Genomic DNA, 24,399 nt, shown 5'->3' with positions numbered 1-24,399 from the left:
AAAGCAGGCAGGAAAGACATGAGACAAACCATTTTTATCCAAGATGTCTGAACCAGCAAAACCCGCTGCCCCTAAAAAGGGTTCAAAGAAGGTTGAGAAACCAGCTAAGATATATATTTTACAATAAAGGACTTGGTTTCTCTAAGTGATAGTGTCTTGCCTGCCTGCTTTCCACTTAGCATTTTTTGGATTACTGGTTTTGCTTTGGCGTGTTTTATCCCAGAAATACACTCCTGTGAGAAGGAACCGAAACAGAAATATAGAACACAGATCTGGAATCCTAGACTAACAAGGAGAAAGACTCTACAAACAATATGCCTAATTAAGGAAAAATGTGAATTTTGTGCAATCTGCAATGAGCTGTCACAGGAGCTAGACACTTTGATCATCACTGGAGTAGTAGGTAATCCAAAGGGTAATGCAGAGCACTAATAATGCATTCCAGACATAGAAAAATACATCTGTGGCAACAGGAATGGTAGCAGCATCTTTCAGAGTCAAAGGAATGAGACATAATGGAAATTGTGATAACATTCTAAACACTGGCACTTTCACAAACGTGTTGAGAAAAGGAAAGATAGAGAAATGAGCTCCAAGAGGGATTTTTCTTTGGCACCAGAAAATTTTTCTTTAAAAATTCTTTCCCAATAATTTGGTGGAACTGGTTGTTACTCCCACGGAAAGTATTTGACGACTGGAGGGAACAGGAAAGTCTGATCTGGAGGATTGGGGGTTACATCTCAAAATGGAGGCAGGCTTTCCCCACTGCCATTTCTAACTGTTCTGAATTACTGTGAAACCCAATGTTTTCAAGACAATCAGATGTCAAAGCAGAGTGGCGAGCAAGACATTGGGACAGATTTAAAGGAGTAACATGGAAGGGAGGGTGAAAGTGCATGCTGCAAATGTCACTCACTTTTTTCCCCTTTTCGGACCCTTCATACTTTTTCTTAAAATTCTGCTTGTTGGAAACCTGCTGAAATTGCTTGTTTCTTGACAAAAGAAAAAAAATATTTTTTGCAGTCTTGAGGGCTGAAAACTGAAAACTCCTTGAATTGATTTTTACCTCTTTGAAAATGAGTACTTCGAAAGCAGAAGTCCCAAACAAAGCCTCCTTATTTGAAGGTGAATTTAAGATTGCCAATTGGACATCTTCAGAAAAGATATGATTTTGAACCAAAGCAAAAACTCTCACAGCAGTATATTTCAAAGACTGGTTAGTCGTTTGAGAAAGAGCAGTAATAACAGAATTCAGAGATGACTGACTTTCGGAAGCTAGCACACTGGCAGAAATGCTCTTAACAAGATGCTAGCAAATACTTCAACATATTTTAGATGATAATTCAGAATTCTGAGGGCTAAAGTAGTAGAAACACATTTAGCCAGATTCAATAAAGCCTACACGGTCCATTACTATAGTGTGCAAGGCGTGGCATGCACACATGATAGCAAACTGTTTAAGATTCAGTAAGCGACTCTACACAGTGTGTAGAGCCACACAAAGCCGTGCAAACAAGGTAAACACAGTGGCATGCAAATTATAACATAAGCAGCTGAACTGCACACTAATCAACCACTCCAAGGTGGAGGAGCTATTCAACAAGCTATAAAAATCATGTAGACTCCCATGCTGGTTTTCCCTGCGAATTCCATAACATTTTGGAATACAGCCAGGGAAAGAGTCTACAAAGAAACAATGTAAGAGACTGCTGTTGCTTCAATTCATGTGCAACAGGCTTGAGTTTATGCTGCTGCTAGCAGTCCAAGGCTAAATAGTAGAGTTTTCAACCCCCTGTTAACTTATCACAATCTACATGACGTGGAAATTGTAGAGCACTGCAGTGTGGACAGAAATGCACTACAGGAACTCTACAGCCTTTGTCATCCTCAACTCAGACACAGGGCAAACTGAGGGGAACCCATCCTAGTGGAGACAAAGGTATGGGTAGCACTTAGAATTTTAGCTACAGGTACCATTCAGAGACCAACAGCAGACATGCTAGGGGTGTCACAGGTATCAGCATCCAGGATCTTCCACCAATTCCTGAATGCTATTCTCCAACATGCTAGTGACCACATACATTTTCCCCGTACTCCTGAGGACAGGGTCAGAAATACACAGGAGTTCTACCCTGTAGCACAAAACCTTGAGGTACTGGGTGCCACAGATTGCACACATGTAGAAATTAAGGCATCACTCACGGAACACGGAAGACTCTACAAAATTAGAATACAAAAGGCTTACACAAACTGCCAAGTGGTGTGTAATGCCAAGGGAATCATCTTAAAAGTGTATGCTAGCAACCCAGGTAGTTACAATGCCTCATATTTGGCACACCTCCCAAATGCATCAGATGTTCACCAGGAGGAATATCCCACAGGGTAATTTACTGGGAGATGCAGATAATGCACTGGTACCATGGCTGACGACACAAATCATAAATGCACACACACCTGCTGAAGAATGCCATAATGAGGCACGATCAAACTAAAATTACCATAGAGCATGTCTGGACTGCTGAAGTCGTGGTTCCTGTGCCTAGGTACATCTGGGGGTGCCCTGCAGTACAATCCATGGACGTGTACTGAAATATTCACAGTATGTACCATGCTGCACATCATCATCCTGAGAAAACAGCTTCAGCAAGATCAACAAGGGGAAACGGTACACATCCCATCACCAATGGCAAGGTCACCACAGCCGCACACAGGTCTGGAGTCAGAGGGGGAACCAGCAGCTGATGTGGGTTTAGGCAGACGCAGACATGCTCAATTTGCCCTCACATTAGCCAAGAGACATTGCATAGCACACTCACTACCTAAAGGTCTAAAACATTCCTCCCACACATATACATACAGTAATAATGATGCCAGTAATGCTAACAACCTTTACCTACCCCTACTATGGCTGTGTACTGCTTGCATCAGACAGTCAACCCTGGAGTAAAACTGGTGCAACTGCTGAATTTACAGGATAAGTGCTGAACCTGGAGCGCATTGTGCAATATGAATGACTGCCATTTCCTTGCATGTTGTTAGTTGGTAATGTAAGTAAGTAAAATGTGGGCGATTTGTACAGAAATGACCTTACGTGACAGCAGAAAATTATTTGATTTATTAGTGTTCATTATTAAGTAGTAGGCCTCAGGCAGCAAAGATTCACAGTCATACCTCTCGAAGTAACTATGGATTTTTGTGATATAAAAAATAAAGATCACAATAAATCATTTCAAAATGTTTTCTACCTTTAATGTGACCTATAATCTGTACAATTCAACTGAAAAACAAAACTCTGCTAGAGGAAAAAAATATAAAAAATAAACATACAATAAACTGGTTGCATACGTGTGCACACCCATAAACTAATACTTTGAAGCACCTTTTGATTTAATTACAGCATTCAGTCTTCTCGGGTACACACCTGCCATCAATTAAAGAGACTGATTAACCCCAAATAAAAAATAAATTACTGCTCAATATTGGAGTTGTTTGGCTTTATGCTATATACCTACAATCAAACTGCATTACTAGCTGAGTTAAGTATAAACTTGCTGTGTTAAAGATTGTACTGCATTTTATTTTTCTATTTAATTGTTTCATTGAATATTGTGGTCTGTCTCTCTCTACAGTTATTTAATTTTTCTATTTATTTGTTTCATAGAATACTGTGTTCTCTCTCTCTCTCTCTGTGGTTAGTTGCCCGCCCTCTCTGTTTTGGTATTAATCTCGATGGCTTTGGAATTGCCCGCCCCTCCTGTAAATTTGTGTTTGAACACTCTTCCTGGGTCTATCTCATTTGTTCACTCAACAGAGTAAACTGACCATATTTTGACTTCAGGCACTCCTACCAGTCCCATCTGTTAAGCTGTATCCCAGCTCTATCCCAGTCTAGTGTCACTAGCTCATTCTACCTAATACAGAGAGAACATTTGAGAAGGGCAAGCCACTTGGGTCCTTAACCTTGTATTATCTTGTTTCTCCTATCACCCTTTCCACTTTTAAAAGAAAAAAAATTCTACTCTGGTTTCCTGCCTTTCCTGTAACTAGTCTAGTCCAGATACAGATTTACTGTATCCAGGGCTGTTTGCAAGCTCCTGAGCCCTGCAAGCCTTTCTGCGTTGGAGGGAAGCCGCCTAGCTTATCAGAGGGAGTAGTAAGCACTAGGTAGCCTATCTACCACAACAGTGGTTTCTGGCCCAGAAATTGTAGTTTATTGGCCATTTGGGCAGTTTTTCCCTCTCTTGCTACTTTCGGATTTAAAAGCTCACGTTTGCACTCGTTTCCTGCCTTTCCTACAACTAGTCTAGTCCAGACACAGATTTACTGTATCCAGGACTGTTTACAAGCTTCTGAGCAGTGCCAAAGTCTGCTCTTCAACTTTTCCCTTAAATCTGCTAGTTCTCTCCTCTACTGCACTTTTACTAGCTTATTAGTGTAGCACTTTACCAGACTTCTTGCAGCAATTATTTTAGTACACAAAAGTGCTACCAGCACTAAACTTTCTACAAGGAAACCGCTCCAGTACTTAATGCCCACACCTCCAGGCATGTCTAAAGGTCAGGTCAGTTCCCTGCACGTTCTCCTATTACCTGGTGAACTTGGGCATCCTGAGGCAATGTAGCAACTGCCTCATGTACACAGACAATCCTCTCCTCTTACCTCCCAACACTCAGACTTGCAAGAGATGCACTTGTATATCCAAATTGGAAGCCACGCACTCTTCAGCCAAGACCGAATAGCTGGTCAAGAGGAGAAGGTCAACACTTGTACCACATCACATGGAACACACAGCAGCGCTGCCTTCACATAAAAACACAAACCACACACCCACCTTCGTGGAGGCTCTCAAACAACTATCCTAAACAGTGTGCCTTTCAACCAAAGCCCCTAAGGCAAAGCAGCATCCCCAACACGCTAGTCACAGGTGGCTCAATAGTGAAGCATACTGATGTCCCACTCTCTAAATTGAATAAGAAGAACGTAACAGTCAGTTGCCTGTCAGGAGCCAGGATCCACCACATAATGCATGCACTCGGGTCCCTCAACAACACATACACATATTACTCTGTCATTGTACATGTAGGAGTGAATGACCTGAGACAGACCTCCCTGGACTACATGAAGAGAGACATGGAAGAGCTCTTGGATTATGTAGCACAGGTGGGTACGACCCTAGCTCTGAGCAGCATCATCACCACTCAGGATACCACAATACAAACAGAAAATGATCGACTTCAACAAGGGGTTAAGTTTCTGGTGTCATTCTAAGGGGATCCATTAGCTGTCTGCCTGGCATGACATGACTGACAGACCTCGATGCTGTCAGAGATGGCCTGCATCTGTCATCCCTGGGCTTCCGGATACTGGCCAAGGCTCCTGCAACCCTTATAGTGCCTTTCTAGGTGGTGTTCAAAAGACCAAATTACCACTGTAACAGCTACAAACAAATGTAATCTGAGGGTCATGCTGCTCAACGCTAGAAGTATAAATTTCAAAATGCACTCACTCAAAGCGCTACTTAAAATGAAGAACATAGACATTTGTGCTGTAACACAGACCTGGTTCAAGGCAGCAGAAAGCACCCCTGCAATACCAGGCTATAACTCATTCCACACCTTTCGGCCCCAGAACTTGGAACAAAGCTCCAAAGGCGGGGGTGTTTCCATATTCATAAAGGATGCGCACACCTCCAGATTGGTAGCCCAATATAATGCATCAGAGATACTTCAGGTGCAGCTAACATTGGGAAAGACAACGATTCAGGTTGTAGCATGCTACAGGTCTCCCCAGCCATGTCCGAAGACTCACACTACACATTCCTAAGCACCCTGGAGAATATTAGGGTCCAACCTAACACTTATACTGGGTGATGTCAACTACCCCTCCATTAACTGGGAAAACTACTCATGTACCAATACACTTGCCCAAAGTTTCCTGGAATTCATTAACTCCAATGCCATGGACCAGCTTGCTTTTACCCCCACTAGAGGTAGCAACATCCTTGACCTGGTCATTACTGACATGGGCGACCGTTGCTCTACACCACTAGTCAACTCCTCCCCATTTAGATCAAACCACAAACTAATCACCTTGGAAATCCACAACCTGCCCACCTCCCACCCTCCTGCAAAGGTAACCACCATGAAAAAAGTACAGTTTTGTACCTACCATAAATGTAGATGTTTGAGTGTTCACCCTGCTGCAGACATCACACTTGGGTTATCCTGTCGTCAGGCGGTCCAGCAGTCGGCCGGAATTCCAAAGTCTTGGTCCGGCGTCGGTTGCTGTCGCCTCTTCCATGATGTCAGTGCGCCAGGGGTATATATAATGCAACAGACGCCATTTTCTTCAGTTTTTCTTGCCCCAGATGTCAGGTGCCCCCCAAAAGGTGATCAGAATTAGTACCAAATGGAGTAACCACTGCACAAACACAAAATCCCTTCAGCTATAAGCAAATACATCAGTAAGGCATAGAAGAGATTTAGCCAGTAGAACAGAGGGGATGGAGGGAGGGTAACCTGGACTGCAGCAGGGTGAACACTCGAACATCTACATTTATGGTAGGTACAAAACTGTACTATGTTCATCGTGTTACCCTGCTGCAGTCATCACACTTGGGTTGAATCCCAAAGCTAAGGTAGGTTGAATCCCAAAGCTAAGGTACAGGGGAGGTATTATAGAGGGTTAGTGGAGGCAATAAGGCCCTGCAGAACTGCAGTGGCAAAGCACGCCCTGGACTTAGAGTAAAGAGGTAAGTGATAGTGTTTGGTAAAGGTGTGTACTGAACTCCAAGTTGCAGCTTCTAAAATTTCCTTGGTTGGAACCCCCCTGAGAAAGGCTGTAGAGGTAGCTGTTGCCCTGGTAGAGTGGGATCTAATGGTAGCAGGAACTGGTTTCCCATGATGGGTATAGCAGAAACGTATGCAATGACCTATCCATTTAGAAATGGTTTGCTTTGATATAGCCTTCCCTTGAGAAGCTGTAGCATAGGATACAAAGAGCTGGTCAGATTTTCTGAAAGCCTTAGTTTTGTCCAAGTAGTAACAAAGCTGCCTGTGAATGTCCAAGGAATGCAGGTGTCTCTCACCTTTGTTCTGTGGATTGGGGAAGAAGGTGGGTAAGTGGATGGTTTGATTTAAAGCTACACTGGAAACCACCTTAGGCATAAAGGAAGGATTAGTTCGTAGAGAAACTGTCTTGATGAAAAATGAGGAAAGGTTCCACTGCCATTAGTGCCTGTAGTTCCGAGACTCTTCTAGCTGAAGTTATAGCTAGGAGCAGGGGAGTCTTCCATGATAGGAACTGAAGATCTGCAGAGAAAGCTGGTTCAAAGGGAGGTAGCGTTAGTTTTTCCAGAACAAAGTTGAGGTCCCATGTTGGTGAAAGAGCTCTCCTGGGTGGTCTAATGTTTTTTGCCCCTCTGAGGAACTGCCTTAGAAGAGGATGTGAAAATAAAGGAGGATCCGTGTTGTAATGAGGTGAAATAGCTGAAGCATGGATTTTAATCGAGGAAAAGGAAAGTCCTTTGTGCAACATCTCAGCTAAATACTGTAGAATGTGAGGCATGTGAGGCTGAATTGTGCCTTGGCCTTTAGCTTGGTTCCAGGCACAAAACCTTTTCCATTTGTCTGAATAAGCCTTCCTGGTGCTTGGCCTCCTGGTTTCCAGAATAACATCCAGAACTGCTTGTGAAAGAGGAGCTGGTTGGATGTTTAGTTGATTTGCCATGTAGCCAGATTTAAAGTTTTGAGCTGGCTGTGAAGAATCTGATTGTTTTGTTGTGTGAGCAAATGGGGTATTTGAGGCAATATCCATGGTGGGCTGTGGGCCATATTTTTCAATAGCGGATACCAGTGCTGGCGTGGCCAGTCTGGGGCTATGAGAATCAGTAGTGGTCTCTCCTTTTTGACTTTCAAAAGAACCTTTGTGAAGAGAGGCAATGGAGGGAAGGTATGTACCGTCAGGTTTTTCCAATTGAAAGAGAGAGCGTCCACTTTCCAAGCTTGATGGTGAAATGCCCTTGTACAAAATTGTCAGTTGATAGTTTTGAGGACTGGCAAACAGGTCTATGTCTGGAAGGCCCCATTTTTGAGTTATCATTGTAAATATTTGTGGATCTAGTTTCCACTCATGGGGATCTTTGATGTTTCTGCTGAGGTCATCTGCCAATGTGTTCTGTCCTGGCAGGAATTGAGCTTTTAACTGGACTTGGTAGGCCAGAGCTGTGTTCCATAAGATCATTGCTTGCCTGCATAGAGGGTAGGAATGTGTACCCGCTTGTTTATGTACCACATAACTGTGGTGTTGTCCGTCTTTATTGCAAGTTGTCCTGGATGTAATTGATCCTTGAAGGCTGTCAGAGCTTTCTGTACAGCTAGCATCTCTTTTGGATTTATGTGCAGACTTCTTTGATCTGTAGTCCATAGGCCTTGAATGCATTGTCCTGCCATGTGTACCCCCCAGGCGTAGTCTGAAGCATCTGTTGTGATAGTCTGCCTGGCTGGGGGCAAGGTGAAAGGCTGACCCTTGTTGAGGTGACATGCCTGTGACCACCATAGAAATTCCTATTGTAGGCAGGGAATGAGAGATATCATTGTGTCCAAGCTGTGGCTGTGTTGAGACCATACGCTTATTAGGTACCATTGTAATTTCCTCATATGCAGCTTTGCAAATGGTATTATTAGTATGCAAGATGCCATGAAGCCCAAAGCCTGCAGAATTTTTCTTGCAGTTAATTGGGTCTTTGCTGCCATTGTCTTGAAATATTGAGTCAGTTGTAGTTGCTTGTCTGGCGTAAGATAAGCCTTCTGGGCCGTTATATTCAAGCTGGTACCCAGGAATGTCATTTTTTGAGAGGGTACTAGTTTTGACTTCTTTACGTTTACTGTGTACCCCAGGCAGTTTAGTAGATGTTTTACAAAGGCCAGATGATGTAAGAGAATGTCTTTGCTTTCTGCTTGGATGAGGCAGTCATCCAGGTATGGATATATTTGAATTCCTCTCTGTCTGCAGTATGCAATTACTGGTGCCAGGCATTTTGTGAAAGCTCTGGGCGCAGTAGATAAGCCAAAGGGCAGTGCAGAGAATTGGTAATGGGTTGAACCTGCAATGAAACGGAGGTACCTTCTGCAACTTTGTCTGATAGGGACATGCAGGTATGCCTCCTTGAGGTCCAACGTTACTAGCCATGCTTCCTCGCCCAACATGGGAAGTAGCTGTTGTAGTGTTAGCATCTTGTATTTGGGTACTTGTAAGTGTTTAGAATTGAAAGGTCCAGAATTGGTCTCCAGGCATTGTCCTTTCTGGGCCCTAGAAATAGTCTTGAGTAAAATCCTTGGCCTTGCTCTCGAGTAGGTACCAATTGAATGGCTCTCATGTCCAATGAGAGCTGTAATTTGCTTTTGTGCCTCTGCCCATTGATTTTGTGGCAGGTTTGGCATTCCTCTTTTCATTGGCAAGGTGTGAAAGTGGAATCTGTATCCTCGTAAAGTTATGTCTAGGACCCATTTGTCCTTTGTGATAATGTGCCAGTTGTCTGCAAAAAGTGTGAGTTTCCCCCCAAGGGGGCTGCCAAGAGAGTATTGCTTGGCCAGATGAGGTTCAAGTCATTGAGTTTGCCTTCTGGTGGATTGAGACCGGTCTTCTCCTCCCTTCTGTGTGGTAGTGCCCCATTGGTGAGGTTTATACTGGGCTTGTGGTTGTCCTCTGCCCCTTGGGCATCTGTATTTACCCCTCTGTGGTCTGTCAGTAGCTGGAAAGGACCAATTTTTTGTTAACCAGTTTCTGCTGAAGCGAGGGGGTTGTACTTGTAGGAAATCTTTGACTGTCTGCATATATTTTGCCTTATCTTCCATTTTCTTTGAAACTTCTTCTACTTTAACTCCAAAAAGAACAACCTGCTGTAAGGGAGCATCTAGTAGTTTTGCTTTAACATGATCAGGCAGAGTTTGTTCCTTTAACCAAGCATGCCTATGTATAACAGACCCAGGAGGCCTCCAAAGAATCAAACCCACATTGCAAGGTATGTTTGCCCACCTGCTCAGTGGAGTGCAACAGATCCTGTACTTCTTTCAATTCAGATTGTCGAGGGAGAGTAGTTATTCTTTGCTTTAACTGAGAGATTAGAAATTGCTGACACTTAAGCATGTGAAACTGACAATTCAGTGCCCTCGTAGCTAGTGTGGCTGAGGTGTAAACCTTTTTCCCCACACCTGTCTAGTGCTCTGGAATCCCTCTCAGAAGGTACTGGGTTTTTAGCCATAGAAGCCTTAGCCCCCTTGGGACCCTGGGAGATAGTCTCTGGGTCAGTCTCTGGGTCAGTTACAGGGCTTTTGTAAAGAAATTTGTGGGAATCAGGCACTCTGTAGTATCTGTCAGGCTTAGCTGGGGCAGGAGGTAGAGAGTCTGGGTTGAAACTGGATTCTAAATAGACATCATCCACAATGTCCAAAACTGGTGGGATGGCAAGTGGTCCATGTTGGGGGAGTAAAATAAACTCTCTGAGCCTTTTCTTTGAATCAGAGTAGTCCTGACCTTCCCAGTGAAAATGTTCCCTCATAGTGTGTAAAGTTTCCCCAAAGGAGTAGTCTTCAGGAGGAGAGGCTGAGGGAATAGAGTCCTCAGCATCAGAATCTTAAGGAGAGGAGTAGTCTTGGTCCTCAGAGGAGTCTGAAGAAATAGACATTTGCTCAGAGGATGCCAAATCTTCCTCTTGTCTAGGCCTTTTGTCAGGAGGGGGCTGGGAACCCCTGATTAAAGAAATCAAATCTTCAGCCATTTTGAGCATCTGTTTCTTAGGCATGGGGCCTTGAACAGGAGACTGAAGTGCAGTCCTTTTAGATTTAGGAGGCGGCTTTGACTTAGAAAATGTTTTAATGGTGAGAGTAGTCGGTCTGAAAACACCTTCAGAAACCGATGGCGTTTCTATAGCACCGACGTCCTTTGTAGCAAAGTCGTCGGAAGGGCCTGAAGTAAAAGGCTGTTGGCCTGGTACATTCCGTCAAAATTTCCATAGCGGTCTCCGGTTCCAGATCTGTGGTAGTCAGGGGCAGCGTTGAAGCCTCACCGAGGACCGGAGACCGGGTCTGCCGAGGCCTCGGAATCTGGTTTAGGCCTGGGCTGTCTGTCCTTATCCCTACGTTTTTTATGCACACCGGTAGTCAGTTGCTCCGATGGCATGGTGTAGTTAAATTTCCTACCAAAGTAGTGGCGTGCGAAATCAAAGGGTCTTTTAATAGTACGCTTATTAAACCTAGCACAAAACTGACAAGTGACGTCGTGGTCTGGGCCTAGGCAAGGTATGCAATAAGAATGAAAATCCTTATGAGGTATTTGCTTCCCACAAGAAATACAATTGTTAACTTTTTCTGACATCGGTCTGAGGCAAGAAAAGTTTCCCCAATGGGGTACTTAGCTTTATAGAAGACTTCGGTCTGAAATTCGAATTCAAAAATCTCAGGAGTCGGCCAACCGGCACTTGCGAACTGCTTCTGCTTCAGGCACTGCACGGCAAGAAAGACTTAAGAAAATGGCGTCTGTTGCATTATATATACCCCTGGCGCACTGACGTCAGGGAAGAGGTGACAGCAACCGACGCCGAACCCAGACTTTGGAATTCCGGCCGAATGCGGGACCGCCTGACGACAGGATAACCCAAGTGTGATGACTGCAGCAGGGTAACACGATGAACATCTTCTCCAAAGCTAACTTTGGGCTCCTAAAAACAGAGATGGGTAACTTCACAACAGTCATGCAAATGGAGAATAGTTGCATGACTGCGTAACCATACACCAATGCACTGTACGAACACGTACACAAATGCATGGATCTCGCCATATCCAACAGAACCAAGACACTCTCCTCCAAAAACAGGAAGCCAATCTGGTGGTCTCCCTGCCATAAACAAACTTTACAACAGGAGGAGGAAAATGATGCAGAATAAGGAAGTCCCAACACTGAAAAAACTCCCTGATCAGCCTCAACAAAAAGTTGAGATGCCTCATCAAATCCTCTAAAGCTAGCTATGCAAACAGAATTGCGGCAGATAGTAAAAACAACCACAAGGCCTTCTCTAGTTATGTAAAGAATCTCCATGGCAATACCCAGATTTTCTCTGAGCTACTGCAAACGGTACCTCCTATGCAGAGCCAACAGATATTGCCAATATGCTGGCAAACAGATTCAGTGCCAACATTTTTCAAGCATCTGCTCCAAGCTCCTCCCCTTACCCATAATCCCTCATCTCCTACCTTCCCCCAGATCGAGTTTGCCACTATCCAAACTATCAGCAACTCAATAACAGCACTAACCCAGAACAGGTTCGGGGGAAGGAGGGCGGGACGGTTGCAGAAAATTAAGTATAACTACTCAGATGGAACGTTATGGTGAGTACATAATTTCTTTATCTGAAGTAGTTAACTTCATTTATGTGCAACCTATGGGGACAGAGTCCTCAGCTACCAAAACTCCTGGGAGGTCCTCATGGAAGGATATTCCTGTGCACCGTACAGCCAAAGGATGCTCTCCCTCTAGAGATCAAATCCAACTTTAATGAGAAATAAATGTACTTGACCTTGGACCAGGTCGCTGCTGCACAGACATCATCAAGTGAAACCCTGCAACAAAAAGCAGCAGAAGTTGCCATAGATCTGGTAGGATGAGCTTTAACAGGACCAGGCAGGGACAGACCTTTGTTCTTATAAACTTACAGTATACATTGTGCAATCCATCTAGCTAAGGAGACCTTGGACATGGCTTTGCCCAAAAAAGGGTCAAGAAAAGGACACGAGTAACTGGTCAGACTTACTAAAGGGTTTAGTCCTATGTAAATAGAAAAAAAGCTGTCTATGAGCATCTAGCAAATGCAGTTTATATTCACTCTTGTTTTGAAAATTTGGAAAGAAAACAGTCAGATTAATCATCTGGTTAATATTTGATTCAGAGGCAACTTTCGGTAAGAAAGAAGGGTTCGTGTGGAGCAAAACCCTGTCTTTATGAAAGATCAAGTAAGGGGGCACTGCAGACAAAGCTTGGATCTCAGAAACCCTTCTGGCAGAAGTAATAGCCACTAGGAAAGCGGTCTGCCAGGATAAGAGTTTCAAATCTACAGGCGCTGCTGGTTCGAAGGGGGAGCAACTAGCGCCTGCAGAACTAGGGTAAGGTCCCAAGGAGGGACTGAATCCTTAACTGGAGGGCGTAAAAGAAAAGTGCTTTTCAGGTAAGCTTTACACAATCTCAGAGCCCAGAGCATTCATATTTTTGCAGACATGAAAATTAGAGATGGCCGCCAGTTGTACTTTTACCGTGGAGGAACTAGCCCCTTGTTGAAAAATATTGGACAAAAACTCCAACACGGCAGGAACCGGGGTTGTAAAGGGATCTAGGTTCCTCTGAGAAGCCCAAATAAAGAAGCGTTCCCATTTGCTGCGATAAACCATCCTAGTGGAAGCTTTGTGGGATGCCACCAGAATAGTCTTTACTGAAGATGACAGACCGGGTGTCCTAGCAATCAGGGGAACTGGAGCAACCAAGCAGTCAGCTTGAGGCTGTCCAGATCAGGCGGACAGATGCCAGAAGGATGAGAGATCAGATCCGGGCAAGTATCCAGAATCCGAGGAAGAGTTGGAACATGAGACCAGAGAAAGGGGAACCACACTGGATGTGGCCAGAACAGGGCAATGAGGATCACTTTGCACCCCAGTTGGCAAGCTTTCTGAAGAAATCTCGAAATGAGAGGTAATGGGGTTAAGCATAAAGTAACCCGGGAGGCCAAGCATGGATGAGAGCAGCTCTGTGGGAGTCCCCTGGTGAGGGGATCAGAGCGAAGAACTCACTGCACTTTGCACTGGAAGGAGATGTGAAGAGATTGCAAGGCTGACCCCATGCAAGGAAGATCTCCTCCGCTATTGAATGTTTCAGAGACCACTCGTATGGCATTAGAATAGCCCGACTCAGTCTGTTCGTAAAATGTTGGATCATCCCGGGATGTGTGTTGTAATCAGAAACCGACTGGTGGAGATCGCCCACTCCCACACAGCCTCGCGACAGAGAGGGTAAGATCTGGCTCCTCCTTGTACATTGATGTACTAAACAGACATCTGACTGAACTGCAATCGTCCCCGGTGGAAGAACAGCAAAAAAGGCTTGCAATGCTAAAAGCACTGCCCTCATCTCCAGAACACTGATATGCAATCTGGTCTCGGTCTGGGACCACATGCCCTGGACCATCCTCATCAAATAGTGTCCCCCCTACCCGAGCTGGGGGTGTCCGTGGTCACTGACTTGGGCTGTGAGTGTTATGAAGGGTTGACCTGCCAAGATTTCCGGCGATTGGAGCGATCAGAAAAGAGACATCTTGCAGGCTCTGCTGATTCTTATTGGATAGTGCATAGGGAGGTCTAGCCAAGACCACTGAACTGCCAGGTTCCAGGGGTGCGCACAGGGAAGGATTGAGATTGCTGCGGCCATGGAGCCTAGGGCGCGGAAAACATTGCTTGCCGTTGGCATCCTGGGGCAGAGGATCATTGACACATGGGCCCCGTAGGTTCTGGACCCAGTCCAGTGTGAGAAAGACTTGCAATAGTGTGTCCAGCCGTGCCCCTAGAAATTCCAAGGTCTGTGTTTGGTTCAAGCGGGACTTGGAGATGTTGATGGTAATCCCTAGGTTGACTGCAAGATGCTGGTAGGAGTATCTGGCCATGCAAAGACGCTTGGTGGCAGCAGTGAGGAGCCAATCGTCTAGGTAAGGAAACACCTGAATTCCCTGAAGCCTCAGGTGAGCCGCTACAACTGCCATAACCTTGTTCAATGCCCTGGGGGCTGTGGTGAGACCAAAGGGTAGGGCTCTGAACTGGAAATGATTGGCTCCCAGCCGGAAGTGAAGGAATCTCCTGGAGCTTCTGCAAATTTTGATATGGTAGTAAGCGTCTTGGAGGTCTATCGAGCACATCCAGTCGCATTCTCGGAGATAAGGTAGAATGAACTGCAAGGTGACCAGCCAGAATTTCTGCTTGGCTAGGGTCAGGTTCAGGGTTGACAGGTCCAATATGGGCCTGAGGTCCCCCGTCTTTTTTGGCACTAAAAAGAACCTGGAGTAAATGCCTAATTCGGACTGATCTAGGGTGACTGGTTTAATGGCCCTGATTGCAAAGCAGCTTTGAAATTCCTTGCGCTGTCGCCTCCCTTTGAGCGGGTGGAAAATCTGGGAGGCGCTTTGGTTGGATGGGTGGGGCAACGAATGGGATGGAGTAGCCTCTGGATATTATTTGGAGCACCCAACGGTCCATTATAATGGACTTGCAAGCAGTTAGGTGCAATGACAATCTTCCCCCCGACTGTCTCCAGAGTAGGACAGTCGGGCAACCCCTCAGGGTTGATGCGTGGGTCTGTCCGAGAAGGTCTCCCTAGACCCAAAGTTCCTCGGCCCACCCTCTGCCTCTGGGGCAGTGTCAGTCTTGTCCCCCTCTGCCTCTAGGGGACGAACTGTCCTGAGAGTCCTACGAAAACTGAGATTTTCGGAACCACATTTTCTTTTGCCCTCTCTGATCCCTAGAAACGGATCTTTGAGGGCTAGAGAAGCGGACTCCGATGGCAAAGAGAGTCTTCCCATCCTTCTCCCTCTGGACCAGGTTGTCACGTACTGTCTTCCCAAACAGGGAAGAACCATCAAAGGGAGTATTTGTGAATGACACCTTGAAGGGGTCCGTAAATTGACATAGTCTGAGCCAAGGGTGTCACCTCATAGCTAAGCCGGTCCCAAGCCTCCCTAGCAGCTCCTTCCGTGGCATGTGAAAGAAGATGCATGGGCGTGTTCGAAACAGACTTTAGAGTCGGCATTTTCACTGAGAACAGCCACTTGTCCTCTGGCAACAAAGACTCTGGGGACAACACAGCAAACTCCGTGACTAAGTCTCACTGAAGTCGTATGACATGTGCCAAATAATTCAGCGCTCTTCCTAAACTGATCCACCACCCTAGACTCCTTGTCCAAAGGGTGGATCAAAGAACTTTCCTGTGCCAGTTCTCTCTTGGTGGCAGCTGCAACTACCATAGCATCCACCGGGGATCCCTTGTACCAGGCCTATCTGTGGGAGGAGAGAGGATCCTGCCCAGGCATTTAAATATTGGCTCTATGGAGTCAGGCTCCTTCCATGCTCGCTTGGTAATGAGATCCACTAAGGGATCTGCAGGAGGGGACACCCAGGATGTAGATAGGCCCATGCCAAAGGTCTGCAGTAATACTGACTCATCCGTAGAGGCTTTTGGGGCTGACCAACCTCCCCTCTGGCGGAGGATCTCCATGATGTCTCCAAAGGAGACATCCTCAGGAAGTGACCTGGGGGAACCATCACCTTCATCCAAGTCGGTATCTTCTGTGAGGGACTCGGGGGAGTCCATGTGCCTCCTCTTACATGAGTGCTTACGGGGACCTTCTTCTGTGAAACTCTTTGAAGAGGGATCATAAGTCACAGGGGGTTACACGATGGGATCCATCTGGGGGTCCTCTAGCACGGGCTGTCCCTGGGATAAGCTGATGGGAGTTGTGACCAAATCCATGGGAGCCTGGGCGGAGTCCAAGGCGATGGGCTGGGGTCTCAATCCTTGGGAGAGAACAGTCTCCACCACAGCTGAATGCCGAAGGAGAGCGTACCTTCTTAGCAACCAACAGGAAGGAAGCTCTCCCCGGCTCCGCAGTGAGGATAGGGGCTAAGGTAGCTGGGGTTCCGAAGGAACGGCTTGGATCTGACAAAGTCGGAGCCAAAGACACCTCCGTTCTCTCGGATCTGACACCCTGTTCTCGGCCCAGAGAGTTGCTCGGATCAGAATAGGTCTGATCTGAGGAACTTCAGGTAATCGCCAGCATAGAGGATGGAAGAACCATCGGCGTCGAACCCCCAGCTCAGAAGATCCTCGGATCCATAAACCCCGAAAACGCAGGTCGGATCAGGAAAGGAAAGAATGGATGGGAGATGGGCATTGAGGTCCCTCTCCAGCCAGAGAGGGGCCTGGCTAGACTCCTATTTGGGTTAGAATGAACCTCCACATCATCCTATCCATGTCTAGCTCCGACAGACTCAGTCGAACGAGAGGAGGCAACAGACTGATCTGGCTGGTCGGTGCGATGACCTCGAAGAAGGCCTCGGGTCCGAGGGCTCAGTCGGCTCCGGGGAGAACCTCTGGGAGTGGAGCCGAGGAGAGGTAGTTCTGATAACTTTGGTGGGATGGCTAGGAAAAGGCTCCCGCTCTGGAGATTGCTTGCAGTGCCTATCCACTCTCTTGTCCTTACTTTTCTTCTCCTTTTCCTTACTTTTAGTCCCCACTTCCGAAGGCTTAAAGTGAGGTTGAGTCCCAGCCTGAGGGGCGGGTGGTGATCAGTTACTGGAAACAAGGTAGAGGTCGCAGAGTCCAAGGCAGAGGCTGGTAGAAGGCCCTTGGCTACCAGCTTTGCCTTCCTTTCCTTCAAGGCCCTAGGGTTGAACCATGCACACAAACTACAAGGCAAAGATAGATGGGGAACACCCAGGCAAATAACACAGAGTGTGGCCATCAGCCGGTGAAAGCTTGTGGCCACATACTGCGCATTTTTTAAAGGTTGGTTTTGGCTGCTCAGCCATCACAAAAACCCACTCAGCCAAAACTAAACCCAAAACTAACACATACTAAGGTCGGGTTAGGCCTACACACTACCTTACAACTAACTTTTTAAACTACTTTTTTTTTTAAACAGAAAACCGACGAACAGCGAAGGGGAGGAAAGGGTTGATGATAATCAACCACACACACAACTAAAAATATCCGAAAAAGTTTCCACTTACTACACCCAACTTGGAGCTAAAGAGACCACGATGCATACGCATGAAGCGGCAAACAAGATCCGAGGGAAGGTAGGAGATGTGCGGGATTATGGGTAAGGGGAGGAGCTTGGAGCAGATGCTTGAAAATGTTGCCAACTCAGATCCGATATGGATTCGAATACCCACAGGTTGCAGATAAATGAAGTTAACAACTTCAGATCAGTAGATTGCCAGGCACCCAGTATTACTGCTGCATAGGTTAAAACAGCACTGTCTAAGGCCAAGAATACAACTTCTATGGGACCTGAAAAAATCCTTGGCTGTGTTCTACATGAACTACAGAATGAACTGGCACCTCACCTGTGTGCCCTGTTCAATCACAGCCTCAACTCAGGCTTTGTTCCTACCGAATGGCGCACTGCTACAGTCATCCCTCTCCACAAAGGAGGACCAAAAACAGACCCTGGGAACTATCGCCCCATTAGCCTAACGGGTCTGATATGCAAAGCTACGGAATGCATCATCATGGACCGAGTAAACAAGGCTATAGGGAATCTCCAAACATTGGATCCCACACAGTTTGGTTTTGTGAAGGGTAGATCATGCCTGCTCAACTTGGTTGACCTCTTGACTCAGTCACCAGAGCTGTGGATGAAGGCAAGGTGGTTCACACAGCCTACCTTGATCTGGCCAAGGCCTTTGATACCATTCCCCACTCAGAGGAATCATAGAAAAACTCATTAAGTTACGCATCAACCCCTATATCACTAGGTGGGTTGCAAACTGGCTCACAGATGGAACCCACAGTGTGAAAGTAGCTGACTCCAAGTCAGACTGCCGAGCACTCACAAGTGGAGACCCACAGGGTTCAGTCCTGGGTCCTCTTCCTGTTTGGAATATACTTCTCTGAAGTCCAGGCCAACACAAAGGGACTCTGGCTGACAAGGTTCACAGACTATTGCAAGTTGGGAGCTATTAACTCCCCAAGTGATGTTGACATCCTACAGAAAGGCATCACTGAGACCAACGACTGGTGTCAGAACCATGGCCTTAAGCTCAATGCCAAAAAAATGTGTAGTCATCCCCTTTGGGAAAAACCTGGTTCCCATGAATTATCACATCGATGGTAGTCCACTGAATCCCCTTTGGGAAAAACCTGGTTCCCATGAAATATCACATCGATGGTAGTCCACTGAACATAGGAGTTATAAGAGATCTGGGAACACAGGTTGATTGCAACCTCGCTTTCGACCACCACATTGCCATTGTAGTCAAAGTGGCACATCTCATTACCAAGGGTTTTGCATCCAGGAAGAAAGTCATTGTCTCCCCTCTACTCTTCTATCATTAGGCCATTCGACTACAATGCCACATTTGGCATGTACCTCACTAGACACCTGCAACAAATGGAGAGGCAGCAAAAGTACCTCACAGAGAGGATTCTAGCCCTTAAACACTTGTCCTATATGGACAGACTCAAAAAAACTCCCAAGTATTCTACTTAGAGGCGAACTCTGCTTGACCTAAAATGCCACGTCTGACCCAGCTCTGTTAGAAATGCTACATCTAAAGAAATCCCAATCCCTCCGCACCACATGCTACAGAGACCTCAACCTCATTACCACAATCAACAGAATGTGCGAGACAAGTTCATAACCCAGAGACTACCCACGCTATGGAATAGATTTCCCATACGTGTCAAACAGAGCACCTCACTGGCCCTCCAACAGGGATCTTGATGAGTGGATGGGAAATAGAAAATTCACCCCGGGGATCACTCCAGTGGATCTACTTGACAGAGGCACTGGGAACCAAGGTAAGATGGCACGATGCCAGGGTAATACTATGGGCTAGGCTTGTGAAGGTTTCAGGGCCATTAGCCTAGTACACAGCTATGAACCTATAAAGTTCACCTGTCCTAGTAGGATTTTCCTGACATTTACTCAGTTGCCTGCTACAGCAAAAGCCATGGCTCACAGAGAGCTTACAAAGCATCAAAGGGATCTCATTGTTGAGCAGTATCAGTCAGGAGAAGGGTACAAAAACATTTCCACAGCATTGGATATACTACGAAACAGTGAAGATGGTCATCAAAAAGTGGAGAAAATATGGGACAACAGTGACATTGCAAAGAATTGGACGTCCCTCCAAAAACTGATGAAAAGACAAGACGAAAACTTGTCAGGGAGGCTGCCAAGAGACCTACAGCAACACTGAAGGACCTGCAGGAGTTTCTGGCAAGTACTGGTTGTGTACTACATGTGACAACAAGCTCCCATAGTCTCCACACGTCTGGGCTATGGGGGTAGGTTGGCAAGATGGAAGCATTTTCTTACACAGAAAAACATCCAGGCCCAGCTAAAATTTGCAAAACAATACATAAAGTCTCTCAAAAGCATGTGGGAAAATGCGTTATGGTCTGATGATACCAAGACTGAGCTTTTTGGCAAACAATTCCAAAAGGTACATTTGGTGCAAAAACTTCACATCACCAAAAGATCTCTATCCCCACGGTGAAACATGGTGGTGGCAGTATCATGCTTTGGGGGTTGCTTTTCTTCAACTGGAACTAGGGTTTTCGTCAAGGTGGAGGAAATTATGAACAGTTCCAAACACCAGTCACTTTTGGACCAAAACCTTCAGGTGTCTTCTAGAAAGATGAAGAGGAGGAATTTCAGCTTTCAATACAACAATAACCCCCAAGCATTCATCCAAATCAACAAAAGAATGGCTTCACCAGAAGAAATTTAAAGTTTTCAAATAGCCAGACTCAAATCCAATAGAAAATCTGTGGGATGACCTGAAGAGGGCTGTGCACAAGAGATGCCCTCGCAATCTGACAGATTTGGAGCGCTTTTGCAAGGAAGAGTGGGCAAATATTGCCAAGTCAAGATGTGCCATGCTGAAAGACTCCTACCCAAGAAGACAATGCTGTAATTAAATCAAAAGGCGCTTCAAACAAAGTATTAGTTTAAGGGTGTGCACACACATGCAACCAGTTTATTGTACTTTTTTTATTTTTTCTATTTTTCTCCTAATAGATTTGTTTATGTTTCAACTGAAGTGTACATGTTATAGGTCACATTAAAGGTGGGAAAAGTTTTGAAATGATTTACTGTGGTCTCATTTTTTTATATCACAAAAACCTGGCATTTTAACAAAGGTGTGTACACTTTTTATATCCAGTGTATATGTGTATTTCTACACAATCTAAGCAAACAGTGAAGTTCAACACAATCTAAGCAAATAGTGAAGTTCAACATAGCCCCCCCCCCAAAAAAAAAAAATCTTAAGACCAAATCACAAAATAATGTGGGGGGGGGGGCAAATGGGAGCAAGACCCCCAGCATACACACCCTACTAATTACAGATACAAACTCCAAGATCTCACAACAGTGGGACAAGGCAAATTCCCACACACCCCCACTGCAGATGTCAGCAAGCAAAACAAAAAAAGAATGCTCGCTCAACTGCAACCAGACATACACAGATATATCTTTTTGTGTGTGTGTGTGTGTGTGTGTGTGTGTGTGTGTGTGTGTGTGTGTGTGTGTGTGTAGTACCATTTTATCTTCAAAAAATGTCACAACTGATCTAAAACACATTTCATCTAAAGACAAATAGCTAGAATTACATTTGACAGAAAAAATGTACAAGGCTATACAAATGACTGCTGGCGTGGTGTTTAATCATAGAAATTACAGTGCATATTACTGCTGATCATATTTGTGCCTTGCTAATGCCCACTGTTATGCTGCATCTCTCTTTAGACGTTTGTTCTTGTGCACCTGCAGTGATTCACTGTGTAAGTTCTCTTTTCTCTGCAGTGGTGCAACTGTGGAATTTAAGTAATTAAGGGGAGTGTAGGGGGTAAATGAAAATAATAGTGTTGGAAAAGTATTATCTGTATATGAAGTTTTAGATGCAATGTGATTCGACTTGGTGAGTTTTAGATGAAATGTGTATTAGATCATTTTTTAGATATGTGTTTAGATGAAAAGCATCTTAGATAAATTATGAACACGTATACATGTGCTTCTGTTTTTCCCTACAAAGATCCACAGAAAACAAAGAGAGAGAAATGTTCCAGGTCAGAGAATAATGTTATCTGTGCATTTCAGATGACTCTCTGTTAAACCAGTGCTTATTGCTTCTAAACGGAAAACTCACCTGAAATGTTACATGACAGGATTGCATTTTATACCAGCTGTACAAAAATGTGTGGTGTAATTGGGTATGCAGTGGGAAATGGAACACTCAAGCACCACTTCAGCAGTACCATACACGCTAAGCTGTACTTTTATACTAAAAAAAGTCATGACTTGTCACAGCAATGGTATTCAGACGCATTTCAGAGAAATATAACTGCACAGTACTTAGTGAAACATGAGAGTTTCATGTCATACCAGTTCAGCCATCAAAGCAACATCTCAAATTAACTATAAAGATTTACTTTATTAAGCAACAGCTCATATATATTTTTTTTTAATCATTTACCTTAACTGGCTTTCCTTTTTCATTCTTCTTTTTTTTCTGTTGCTTCTGCTTGCCTTGTTGCTCTTCTTCATCCGACTGCACCTATTAAGTTAAAAGCAGTTTTATTTCATATGATATTAAAACATATCAGTTGCTCCAGTGCATAGCAACTCCAAATCTATTGTGGATTGACAGTGATTATATGATGAATCTCGCATGGAGAAAGCAATCTTGGAGCTTTATGTGCTCAGGAAGTCCCATTAAGTCCATAAACCTCGAATTACTACTATATGCCAATGCTGTGTTAACACTGAACAACTCAGAGGCAAGTTTGTTAAAAGCACTATGGTGTCTGGGATGTCTGCCACAGAAGTACCTTGCATTGTCCTCTGGTGAAGTCTCTCCAAGAAACTATGACAGTTATGTAACTCAACATAATGTTAGACCTGTATTGTCGTATTTCATTCATTCCTCTCCATATGGGTCTTGGACCAAACCGCAGCTCAGTTAGCCATTTCAAAGCTTAGGATCCTGGAATCAAGCCCCCCCAATAGTCCCCATGCACTGAAGAAGCTACCTCAAATCGAATTTGGCCACATAACTACATGAAAACATCTCTATAAAGGAATAAGCATACAAACCTAGTATACAAAACACAGGGCAAGGAACTGCGAAGAGAACAGTTAAATCTTCAGCAGCCTTGGCAAAGTCAGTCAAGATCCATCTCGGATGGGAACCACAGATGAGTAGCATTATTTTTTAGGAATAAAACATTGTTGGGGACACACAGAGGGTAGGAGAGGAATGGATGGAATATGACAATACAGATCTCATAACTTTCATATTTGATGTTGTCTTTTCTGTTCAATCCTCTACATATGCAGCAGAGTCTACAGATTCTAACTATTGGGAGGTCTCATGGAAGGATATTTTGAAGCACAGATGTACCAAAAGAAGCCCAGGATCTGGATTGGAAATCCAACTTATGACAAATGAAGGTGTGAACTTCTGACCAGGTAGCTGCAGCACAAATGTCATCAGTGCAGACACTATAGAAAAGATGCAGATGAGCCTACAGATCTTGATGAAATAGCTTTGGGTTTGGAAGAGAAGTAACCCCTTCTGTTGGTAAACAAAGGAAATGCATTGAGCCAGTCATCTAGATAAGGAGACTTTGGATATCACTTGCCCCAATTCAGATTTTAAGGAAAGGAATAGTTGAGCAGACTTCCTGAAGCATTGTGTGTGGTGTAAGTAAAAATGCAGCAGGTGATCAACTTCTAACAAATCTATTCACCTTTGTTCAAGAAATTTGGGAAAAAGCCTGACATGTTTGGCCCGACTGATGTAAAATTCAGGAGCCACCTTTGGTAGAAAGGATGGATTTGTCCTCAAATATACTTTGCCTTTTGTAAAGCACAAGAGATGTTTTGAATAAAGTACATGTAATTCTTAAACCCTTCTGGCAGAAATAATGGCTACCAGGAATAAGGTCTTCCAGAACTGAAACTTCAAATTGACTTTAGCAGCTGTGCAGTTTGTAAAGAACAGCAAACCAGTGATATCCCATGGAGGAACTGGGTCTGAGTGGAGGACATAAAAGAAAAGTACCTCAGACAATAGAATTAGATTACACGAGAGAGGCTATAAGAGAATGACCTTCACCAATGAGAAATGAGGAAATGGCAGCAAGCTGCACTTTGATAGTGGAACAACTAGTTCTACCTTGAAAAAGATGTACAAGGAATTCTAACACTGCAAAACGAGGGGCTGAAAAGGTATCAAGGTCTTTCTCTGAAGCCTAAATATAAAAGGGCAAATGGAAAAGCTTTTTTGTCTTCCTAGTTGAGAGTTTATGTGAGGAAGATAAAATTCATACAAATGGAAGGGGAAGCCTGAACCGCCAAACCAACTTTGGAAACAGTGTGGTTCGTTTGAGTGCGTCTGTCCTGGTGAAGCTCATCAAATGGGTGGGACAGCAAATTTGGGTCAGAGTAAAAATCCCAAGGAGGGTGAACTAGACAAGACTAGAGAAAAGGAAATCAGGGTTTTTTTTCCCAAAAAATACTGTTAAGGTTTCCCCCTTTAACATTTGTTTGGGTTTTTTTGGGGGGCCCCAAAAAGTTATCAA

At 44.7% G+C, this 24,399-nt stretch overlaps 1 protein-coding gene across 1 annotated transcript in view; it reads right to left on the bottom strand.

The window, feature by feature from the left end:
• LOC122812163 (protein SON-like) overlaps positions 1-22,398 on the bottom strand; it is a 230,913-nt gene extending 208,515 nt beyond the window's left edge. Inside the window, exon 1 of the mRNA XM_044084485.1 lies at positions 22,290-22,398. Coding sequence (XP_043940420.1) covers positions 22,290-22,360 — 71 coding nt within the window. The 5' untranslated portion in view covers positions 22,361-22,398. The remainder of the gene's footprint in view (positions 1-22,289) is intronic.
• Between the last annotated feature and the right edge of the window lie 2,001 nt (positions 22,399-24,399).

The sequence above is a fragment of the Protopterus annectens genome, chromosome 9.part0, assembly GCF_019279795.1.
Source record: "Protopterus annectens isolate FY-2018-M chromosome 9.part0, PAN1.0, whole genome shotgun sequence".
Lineage (NCBI taxonomy): Eukaryota > Metazoa > Chordata > Ceratodontiformes > Protopteridae > Protopterus > Protopterus annectens.
This window is presented reverse-complemented; position numbering and strand designations above follow the sequence as displayed.